Here is an 11,282-nt window from a genome sequence, read left to right as displayed (position 1 = left end):
TCGCAGCCATGGACAATCCAATCAAGCTCCAAAACACTCTTCTGCGGCATTAGTTAAGAGCAGATTCATGGAGAGCTTACTAGTGGTAGCTGGTGTCAACTTTTTGCTAAAACCACTACAATATCTTGTACATGTAACTTTCTCTATAGCTGTAACTATTAAATACCTTATGCCTTAAGCTCTCCCCCCATATTTTAACCCATAAAAAGGTAGTCATAAAAGAACATATTTTTTGCAGGAACAATGTTCACGCATAGCCCATGTCTTTTTCATGTCAGTCAAAAAAGCATATGTTTTGCATGAATTGTTCACAGCGATTTTAAATGATATGAGGGCTTGTCATGGCCACTAAAGTTTTCCCATAATATATTAGTGTTAAGTATTTATAAGCGAAACAGGCATCTTTAAGCATAAGCCAAGATTATGGGTCCCTTAAAATGGCCATGGCAAGTCTATTATAAACAAAAACCTCATTTACTTCACAATTAGGATCATTGTAACTACAGCTAATGTTAATATTTGACATAATCATGGCACGCAAGTGAACGAATTGACCAATTGACAGCCGACTTTCAATTAAGGTTTGCTTAATCCTTTATTTAACAACTAATTAAAGAGCAAACACACAATTAAACTCTGACACTCATCACATGTGGAGAATCAAGAGAGATCTGAGAGATGATAGGTCCCACCACTCCCCCATGTGAGATTTCCACCATTTTCGCCAATTAACCTCATCTTTTGATAATAATAATGGATTATCAAATTGGATTTATAGTTGTTTAAAAGAATATGGATCAATTTTTCACAAGAGTAGGTAATGAGTTATCTTTCTTCTATTAATTTTAAAATTTCGCATGGCTGTGTGTGGGGTTTAAACTTTAAAGTGACCGACTAAGAAAGAAATGAGTGATGCGTAAGGGTTGTGGCTTGTGATATGATTGTAACAACACACTGCACGTGATAATGCCACCCACCTTTTTTTTATTGACAACCCCTTTATTTTACTTAGAGCTATGTGATGGTATCCACTCTCTGACGACCCATTGTTCACATGCTAAGCAGGAATGGGTTTTGTTAATAAGGTGCATTGGAAATGTAAATCTACATATTGTTTAAGAAAAAAATGACTCAAAAGCCGTGTAAAACTCTTAATTCCTATGTAAATTTATTATAAATTTACATTTTCAATGCACCTCATGTAAGTCATTTTAATGCTTCTTGACACGTGTATTGGGCCCTACTTATTTCTCATTTACTTAATATCCGTTGATTTGAATGGTACACATAAGGCCGACCAAATGCTTCTTGATTGGATGATCATAATCCCCTGTTCCATTAACCCTTGATCAAGCTTCATTTAGGGCTCCACGAAGAAAAGCAATAGATTTCATTTTTATAGTCCATTATCTTATGGGTGTGATATCCATTCGGTATGGGATCAAGACCATATGAGTAGCCTCGTGATGTTCTACAAGTTCAACAACGGTCTTGATCTCACATAACATGTCCTCATATGCATCTGGTAGAGCCTAAAATTTTTCTTTTACTCTTATGGTAAAAGTTGGATTCTGCCTAATCATTCACATTTTTCATTTGTCTTATAAAACTCCTTTTGATTGATTAAAAGGAGAGAAAAAGATTGCATAGCTCTTTGACTTTGGTCGCCGAGCCCGACACATTTTCGAACACCCATTCCTTTTTGAAGCTTTGATATTTGTTGCAGTCAAAATTTGGTTATGGTTGAGCTAGAGGTGAAGAACGGATGGACGATCTTGATTTGTCCTCGCTTCTTATCCTACACACACGAGAGAACGGTTAGAAGACCAACACGGAGGGGGTACTCCGCGAAGGCCCTCCGTTGCTTAAGTCAGTGACAGCAACAGATAAGGAAGCTTAAAGGAAAATAGTAAATTTTGGGAATCGTGTCTTTTACCTTTTGGATCTTACCCCTATATATAGTGGTTGGGTGTGCTAGGGCTAACTTGTAATTTCCCTTATGGTATGATTACCATATTGCCCTTGAGCAGGTGGCAATGATCCGTAAATACCGCTTCTTACAGGGGTCTCTTGTTGAGTGCGGGGAATTACTTTGCTACCCTTTTAGCATCTGAGGGCCCTTTTACATGTGGAGTTCTCCGATTGGGTGGTTATTTTCATCCCCATCAGCTTAAGTTGTTAAAGTTGATATTATTTAATCATTTATACTTTCAAAATATGGGAAGTAAAATTTGAAACACACGCTTCTTTAGGATGAGTTTGACCCAGTCTATCAACAACCGGAGAACTATGGACCACGTCTATTTCCCTACGGTCACCAAATCCTTTGTTACTATGTAGTAGTGCCTAAATAAGAGCATATCAATTGAGGTGGATACATGGTTTTGATTAATAAAATCACATTTTGATTGAATGAAATCCTCACAGGTGGCATTGGAGAAAAGTGTTATTTATCATTTATACTTTAACACTCCCCCGCACGTGTGGCCCACTTGGCAAACACGTGGCACATGTGGTCCCACTTTGGGCCGACCATCGCATGTGGATTTTTTCTATCCGGGAGATTTGAACTCGAGACCTTTGACTTTGATACCATGTTAACTTACCCACTTCTAGAAAAGCGTAAGCTGTTGGAGAAAGGTGTTATTTATCTTTTATACTTAAACACAAACTTTGTCTTCTATAAAGTTGCCAAAGTATGATTAATTAACCCCTAGATTTGAAATCATTGCTCTCGTTAAACATAGTACATCGATCCTCTTCGATAAAGAAAGGATGTGGCTGAAATATATAAAATTTTCTCTTTTTTTTCTTCTTTTATTTTTGATAGGTAACCTGGGGTTTGGCGAGGACCCCTACCAGCTTATTAGAATGAGAAAGATAATACAATTAACAAATTATTCCAAAATTTTCCCTTCTAAAAAGGTTAATTATTCCAAAATAAATTTTTTAAAAAAAAAAGCAATAATCAGGAGACAGGCGCCAGCCAAAAGCAAACGCTACCTTGCACTGAAGAACTATAAATTAATGGATGAACAAGGATTGGATGTGTCCATCTACCATATCCTAGACAGATAGAACAGCCTGTACAGCGTGTTATAAAATGAAATACATTGGAAATACACTCCCGGTTTGTTTTTTTTTTTTTTGATGATTAAGCTGGGGTTAGGCAGGACCCCTACCAAATACACTCCCGTTTTGCCGCATATAAATTGAGACATATGGTGTTCACACCCTTGGCAGTGTGCCACGCTCAATATGTTACAGAGGACCTACCGACCCTCTGGTGTGCCCCACTTGATTTGTTACTCTAGCTGTGAAATGAAAACATGATGGGCCTACTTTGCACGCCTTGTAAAATGAATGAACGGTGGGCTATATTATAGCGGCACACCTGTTTTAGTAAAGCGTCCAAACAAGTACTACAAGGCTGCCGTTGCCATGTGAAGTAAAGTAAAAGCATCTTTCGTTTTGGGTATTCTCTTTTGAAGAGAAAGCTACTCTTGAAGTGATGTTGTACATCACAGACATCAAAGAAATAGCTTCCATTGATCTGCCAAATGACGATGGGTGCTGATATTTCTTTTTTTTTAAGTATCCTGCTGGGAACGGTTTATATCATCCAAATAGGTGGACCACATTAGGGGTTCGGCCTGTAGCTCAATGGTTGATAATCTGCATCTCAACCTTGAGGCTGTAGGCTCGATCCCGGCTTACCTAGACCACATTATACTTTTCATCAACCATGTAATCTATGGAAATACGGGATTTCACCTTCTCCTTCCCACCTGCAAATCTCGCGATGCACTAGTGGGGAGCATAAGGACCTTCCTCTCCCTAGGTAGATTTCTCCTTATCCGATTTGTTTCAATCTAAACTTCGACGGATCGAGTTTGGGCAATCTATGGGAGGCTTTTTTAGAGATGAGAGGGGAGCCACTATAAGTGCATTCTGTGGACCGATTGGTATTATGGATTCTAATGAATCTGAACTTAAGGCGGTACTCCAAGGTTTAAGACTTTAAGGCTTACCGATGAGACTACCTTATCATCATTTGTGGTAGAGGGTGACTCCCTAAACATTATTCGATGGTTGATCCGGAGCCACCCTTACACTTGGAGGTTTTCAAATTTTACGGATGAGATTCAGGATATAGTGGGGTCTCCATTTCTTTCGTATTGTCACGTCAGAAGGGCGGCAAATAGTGAGGCGATTGTTTTGGCTCGTGTCGGGGTGACTCGGCCCAATTTGGAGACGTTTGAGTTCCTTCCCACTTGAGTAAGTAGTGGTTCAATTTTGACGTCTCTTTTCCTTCCTTTCTTGATCTGACCATCGTTGTATGTTTTTTCTATTCTTAATCTAATTTCTTTATCATTCAAAACAAAAAAATCTCTATCGCACATCCATCTCGACTAATTGTGTCACCTGAAATCAGGCCCTTCACCTTTCTGTGAAGGACTTAGACCAAAAACCTGTTTTCAGTTGGACTAATCTCACTATTAACCGAAAAGTGAATGGGCTGATTTCGGCAATATACTTAACGGTGACGAGGTGAGACAGCCTCGTGGAAATATATTCCCCTGTTTCATAAAAAGTCTTAAAATTGATGGATCAATAATATATCAATAAATATCGATGTTTGTATTTTGAGATATGAAACAATGCTGAAAAGAAAGGTTAATATACTCTTCCATTATCATACCATTGTCTAGAAGAAATGAACAATAACTAAATAAATTATTGATGGGAGAGCTAACAATGAGAATGTGCAGTGTGCAAAAAAATCTACTCTGTGTTGGTTTTCCTAAACCTAAGGGCTGGCTTATTTTACTTCTTATTTCTGATGTTGTGGCAAGACCTCATTTGTTTGGCCTCCTGCTTGGTCTTACTCTGGTCTAGCTAGCATTACTATACTCTAAAAGAAAATAAAAGATTATCCCAGTACTCTTTTTTATAACCCAAGTTCTAAAGTACTCTAAAGTGAAGGGACAAGAAACCAAATACTAAAAAAAAAAGGCTCCTCGGGACTCAAGCTAATATCCACAATAAATTTCATAACCCAAGATGATAAAAACACACAAGAACATCTGTCAACAGCAGATACAAGAATACCCACATGGGTCTGTAAATGGCTTGCACATGAGATCTATACACACTGATATCAACAACCACCAAATAAAAAATTATTATAACATTATTCAAATCCCAAACTCCACCTTCCATTCTCCAACCATCAAATGGAAGAAAGAGAGAAGAAACCAATAGCCTCCTTTGATCATACATATCCATAATACCCATTTAGAACTGGAAGGATACAATTCAATACTACAACAATCCAAATGATGGTAGAACAGAAAATAGAAAAACAAATAAGCATTTGGGGCATTTTTTAGGACTATAATCGAACTGATAATAGAACAATAAATAAGGCTCAAAACACACAAGAAACAAAGAAACCCCATATAGCATCCACTAAAAAGAGGGGTTTACACATCTCTATCCCTCTTGCATTCGGGTGGCATAGTAGAAATCCTGGCTCTATCAGTGCAGTAGTTATAAATGGTGTATTTTTGGCGGACCCATTGGAGTCTCCGGTATTGGAGACCATCTAGGTCTTGGAATTCCTTCTGGTCCCACCAGCGTTTGCCTTGCGTGGCACAATAGGTTTCACTGACTGAGGCCTCACAGCCGTCCACGTGGAATCCTTGGTACGAGGCTATGAATGGGGCCTTGCTCCAATCGGTCTTCTCGAGCCCACCTCTGGTGGCCCAGTCATCTGCGTTCCATAGGCTAGAATAGATCTTCATGGGTTGGTTGAAGGGGAATCTCACCCCCAAGTCCTTGCTGTTCTTGAAAATCCTGATTGGAACGTCATCAACAAAGAAACTGCGTAGCACCCACCACAAACCAAAAGGAAATGATTTTTTTGGATGTTAGTAGGGGGCAGGAAAAAAAAGAAAGAAAAAAAAACAGAAAAAAAAACATCAAATGATATCTGCACAACCATGTTTTGATATTTGCACTAAACCATCTTGTTTTTTTATTATTTAAAGGGCTGTTGAGGGTTATTAACTTAATATAGTCCCCAAAAAGCTCTCACATGCCAATTAAAAGTGAAAAGACAAGCTAGGTTTGTACAAATGTTAAAACATGGTTGTGCTGATAACATTTCCCAAAAAAATATACCCACTTTATAAAAAGTCTCTCTCTCTCTCTCTGCTTTTTTATATACATTGATTTTTTTCTTTTTTTCTTTTTGGAAAATGGAGACATTGATAGTGTTTGTTTGAGATTTTATATACAATCCACCCACTTCTTTTGCACATACACATCTATGAATTTAATGGAATTTAATGAGGAGAAAGGAACTCAGGGAAATCGGTTGGAGAAAAAAAGGTATGGGACAGGGAAAGGCCTATGAATTTAATGAGATTAGAGGAGAGAAAGGAAGTCAGAGAAAGGTGGGGATATCTTCAACATGGGTTGTTGAAGTCTTGAAGATACCCACCTTCTCTCAGTAGGTTTTCTAGATACTGGTAAGAGGAAAAAGGATTTAGATGGAAATAGTAAGAGGATATAAAAGCAACTCACCTTTTCCTTTTAACTTCAACCACTCCTTTTCTTAACAAAACTGAATATGGAAGATTATTACTCATGGGTTAGGGAGAGAGCCCACTTCTTATTAAAGCTCCCTTTTCATATGTGGCAATATGTTTACAAGGATAAAAAGTCTGGTGTGGTATTTAAGTGTCTATTTATCAGATTAATCATAAGTGAGAAGAACATACACTATCTGGTACATGTTCCACAGGACTGAGTAGAAATGGAAGTCTTTAGTTGGATCAAACCAAAGGTAAATCCTCTGTTCTCTGTTTCCCTTTCCTCCTGTAAATACATTGGTCTGTAAAATGTAGGGCTGGCCAGTCCTGTTGCCCAAGAACTCATAGTCTATCTCATCATGCTCTGAGTTTTGAGAAGAAAGCTGAAGAAAAACCATGGAAAAAGAACCCCTCATTAGTACATACACAATGCATTTAGTCCTAATCTAATAATTTTTATCTTGTGACTGAACATCACACTTACATAGAATGCTGTTACTGTTCCAGCAGAATCACCAGGAACCATCTTAATACGCATACTAAAGTGACCAAACAAGTAAGAGCCCTTGGATTGAAATCCAGTACCTTTTAACACAGAAAAAAAAGTAACCCAACTCAATACTTGTGAGATTAAGTACATTGATATTTGAATGGGTTTTTAGTTTGTGCATTTGTTTCCTCTCTTACCTGTGTATTTATCTAAGGTGAGTTGAACTTCAGTGCCCCCATTGAAGTATTTGATGTGATCATAAGCCCATGTGGGGGCATAGTTTCTCTGAAATGGCACGTCTATTGGTTTCCTTGGTGCAGCTGCCATGATAACAGGGGCCAAGAACAAGAAAAGTAGCCATGGAACAATGGCAAAAGAACCCATTTCTGCAAGAAAAGAAATAAAAGGTTTGGCCATAAATAAGAACTTCCAGTGGCTAAGAACTATGAAAAAGATTCAAGAAAAAGAGAAAATATAGGACTTGATAGTACTACCCAATAGAGGAAGACTTGACTTGGTCTTGGAGAAAGAGAACCCTGAAAAAAAGTGGAATACTGGAGGCCTTTATGTAGCCAAAAGGACCCTTGTTTGTACATGTGTGTGTGTGTGTGTTAGAGAGAGAGAGAGAGAGAGAGAGAGAGAGATATCTTTTAAGTAGAATATATTATTATAGTACAGCTTTTTGTGTATTGCCTTCAATTATTTCGTCGCACATTGACTGTTGGAGGTTTTTGGAGTGAGATAGAAACATGGAATTTCCTGTCTCCACCCTTTCCTTTGATTTTTTTTCCCTCTGGCCGTGAGTCATGGCCTCATGGGTCATAGCAGAGCTTGTACGTTACTGCAAGTTAAAAAATCACTCTCCTTTAATCAAGGCCCAAGGGTCTGTAATATTTTGGCTTTATACGAAGGTCATCATCAACTGATTTTAGACTTTTGTTCATTTTTACATTTTACCTCATCTTATTGCAGTGGAATCTTTGGTGATTATCTAACCTAAAGGCGTATTCTTATTTGTAGACAATTATTTAAAAATGCAAGCCAAACCTCTCTTAACAATGAAAGCAAATTTTACTTTCATTCAATGCAGGGACTGCATTTTAAGCTCTATATAAAAGTTATTAAGTGCCTCAGTCATATAAGTTGTTTGATTGTTTTGTACCCCTCTTGTGTGATGGTTAGCCATCTTAAGGTTAAATTCTGAAATTGAGCCTGTTTATGCAAGCAAAACCCACTTAAAAGGTCCCCCCATTTCAGGCCTTGTTGAGAGGTTTTTAGCTGCTTCTAGGCTTCACTTTATATTTGCTTATGTGGAGATGCGGTTTGAATCATAGAGAGTTTGATGGCTATCTAACATCTATCTCATGTTTAGAATCTCAATGAAGGCAAAACTCATTGCCCTTTACTGAAAAGGTAGCATTGTTTGGCTTTTTTATCAGAATACTTGACTGATCATCCATTATCCTTTAATTATTTGTGGAACTAGGAGGTGTGAATTATATAAGAAGTTGAGGTTAAATCATCTAAAGATAATATGTATAGAAACATTACTAATCCAAAAAAAAATGTATGGAAACATTGTGCAAGATGAGCATAGTTTTCATTGAGGTTCCTCGACCTAAATGGGCATAAATCAAATTTTAAGTCTAATTTTACACAGGCATAAAATTTGATTTAAGCCCATTTTACGTCGAAAGAGACTGTACAACATGGGCCCACTGCCACGTGTACAATGATGGGTCCATGAATATTGTTGGTCATCAGAAGTTAGGTCTAATTAGGTCTATTTCCCCTGATCCCAACCTCATCAAAGTAAAAGCAATTTTTAGGCCATAAGCAATCCAAGATGGGCTCTAGGTTGTGGTTGGTCTGAATTGACCATTGTTGGCGACCAACTATTCAGTATGCTCTGTTCATATCTGTGCAATGGGTGATGTGAATCAGATGGTATAATGTTTAGCCAAAATAAAAGATTAGGTTCCAAGCTTAATCCATCTATTAAATAGTCCACATGTTCCTGCATTCTTGTTAGAGAACAGAGCACTGATTATTGAGATGCGGTTTGTCTGGTCTGCCTCAGAGGCAGCCCTAGCACATGCACTCACAACAATCTAAAGGTTTGGATGCATGAACTTTAAGGGATTGAAAAGGAGGGCCAACCAATTACCTTCCTTTTACAGTATTTTTACTAGCTGTACTCTTTTACTCAAATCAGCTTGGCATTGCTTCTCTCTTTTCTTTCTAGATTAGTTCTATGGCCCCACACTATTCATGGCCTGCCAAGTGTCTAAATCTTTCCACATTTCACACCGCATGCTGGTCATGCAGTTTATATGCATGTTATAGCTTCTTTCGGTAGCCGACCACATGTCGTGTTAAGACCAGGGTTTTAAATTTCGACTGAAATTTCGGTTTCGGTCGAGATCAAAATCAAATTTGGGTGAAATTGAAACGGTACAAAATTTCGACCGAATTTTGAAATTTCGGTCGAAATTTTGTTTTCCCCAAAATTTCGGGCTGAAATTTGAGGGATAAGACCAAAAAATCTGTTTTTTATTCCTTATTTAATATTATCCCAAAATTTCGCCAAATTTCAGACGGGATAAAATATTACGTTATCTTGATTTCTATAGATTTCATCTGAAATTTCAAAATTTCGGCTGAAATTTCGGTTTCAGTGAGGATCGAAACGTATTCTGAGACTGAAATTTAAAACCTTGGTTAAGACTAGTGCCATGCTGCAGGGCAGAGTAACCTTTTGTTTTAGTAAAAGATAACTATATTAGGAGTAAAAATAAGGATTACAGATTGACATCATTGGGAGAGAAGCACCGGAGCTAAAAGAGTCCCTCAATGCGCCGGATTTAGCAAGGCGATCCACTAAATCATTGGCGCACCTAGGGATATGAACAAAAGAGAGAAAACTATTGCTAATCATACAACTAATCTCATCCAAAAACTTTGCTATTCTCCATGGACCAATGCTTTTGCCTTCAACCCAAGAAATAACATTTGAAGAATCCCCTTCTACTTCCGGCTTTCTTCCATTTGATCCCTAAATAAGCTCATGCTGACGTAAGAGCACGAACCTCCGTTTCGGTAGAGTCCGTTATTCCAACCGGCACAGAGAAGATATAGATGATGGTGAGGGGTTTTATTTTTCCTCCTCTTGTATCGATAGGTTAGAGGCGAGGTTCTATGTCCTCTTCATGTAACTATTTTTTATCATACAAATAAAATTTAAGGTATGCGGCCCACATTTCTAGATAAATTCTAGGTTAAAAATAGCATCAGAAACTGAATCAATACCGCCCCTGATCCGCGGATGACCGTTGACATACGTTCGGACCCCACGATCATGACCCTGTGTCACTACTTCATCGGAGGTCAAGGACTATAATGGATATCTTCTTTTCTTGTTTCTTCCTGGTTTTGACAAGATTGCCAATGTTTGAATGGTTGAGGGTAGAATTTGACTATAATGAACCAAGGAGAATCAAGATCTCCATTTTGTTAATCTTGCACAGAGAATCATTTTCCTAGCTATAGTTATACCATAATATAAATAAATATACCAAATCTAAGCTATATTGTAATAAAATTGGGTCCCTCTCTAATAAAAAAATATTAGTGTGATACTTTGTTCTCATTGTGATTTTACCCGACAAATCATTTAACTTGTCATTGACCAAGAAATGCAATTCAGATGTACTTCCAGACGAATTTGTTAATGAAGATCAGTAATGAATACGACCTGATATACAAAAGGATGGAGCAGGATTGAAATATGGGTGCGAAATTCCCACAAAAAAAAAAAAAAAACAACTATTTGTTTTATCAAGGGGTGTGAATTTTCCAGATCTGCAATAAGGATCTGATTTCTCTATTCCGGAAAATTATTCCGTTGGTGGTCGTTGCTTGTGCTCAACGGTATATGTTGAGAAAATCCGCCAGGCAAATCCGATCCAATTGTATACAAATTAATGGAAAAGTAAAATAAACAAACAAGCCACGAGATGAACACCACGATTTTACATGGTTCGGCCAAGCCTACTTCGATGGGCGAGAAACATGATCTTCCACTATGAGAAAAAAAAAACATTATACAAGGATTACAATGGATTTAACCCTAAACCCACAACATTTTTCTTGCTTCTCTAACCCAAGACCGTACACACAAGAGAACCCTGAGA

At 37.8% G+C, this 11,282-nt stretch overlaps 1 protein-coding gene across 1 annotated transcript; it reads right to left on the bottom strand.

Annotated features, from left to right (window-relative positions):
• Positions 1 to 5,161: 5,161 nt before the first annotated feature.
• On the bottom strand, positions 5,162 to 7,740 carry LOC143860187 (xyloglucan endotransglucosylase protein 34-like). The gene is made up of 5 exons (XM_077370748.1): positions 7,584 to 7,740; positions 7,287 to 7,475; positions 7,084 to 7,184; positions 6,789 to 6,982; positions 5,162 to 5,886 (listed from the first exon to the last, which is right to left on the bottom strand). The coding sequence occupies exons 2-5, from the start codon at positions 7,471 to 7,473 to the stop codon at positions 5,487 to 5,489; spliced, it is 882 nt and encodes a 293-aa protein (XP_077226863.1). The 5' UTR covers positions 7,474 to 7,475; positions 7,584 to 7,740; the 3' UTR covers positions 5,162 to 5,486.
• Positions 7,741 to 11,282: the final 3,542 nt, after the last annotated feature.

The sequence above is a fragment of the Tasmannia lanceolata genome, unplaced genomic scaffold (genome assembly GCF_043159265.1).
Source record: "Tasmannia lanceolata isolate RefF3 unplaced genomic scaffold, GAP_Taslan_0.1 ptg000037l, whole genome shotgun sequence".
NCBI classification, from domain to species: Eukaryota; Viridiplantae; Streptophyta; class Magnoliopsida; order Canellales; family Winteraceae; genus Tasmannia; species Tasmannia lanceolata.
The sequence above is the reverse complement of the archived record's forward strand: the minus strand, read 5'-3'. Positions and strand labels throughout refer to the sequence as shown.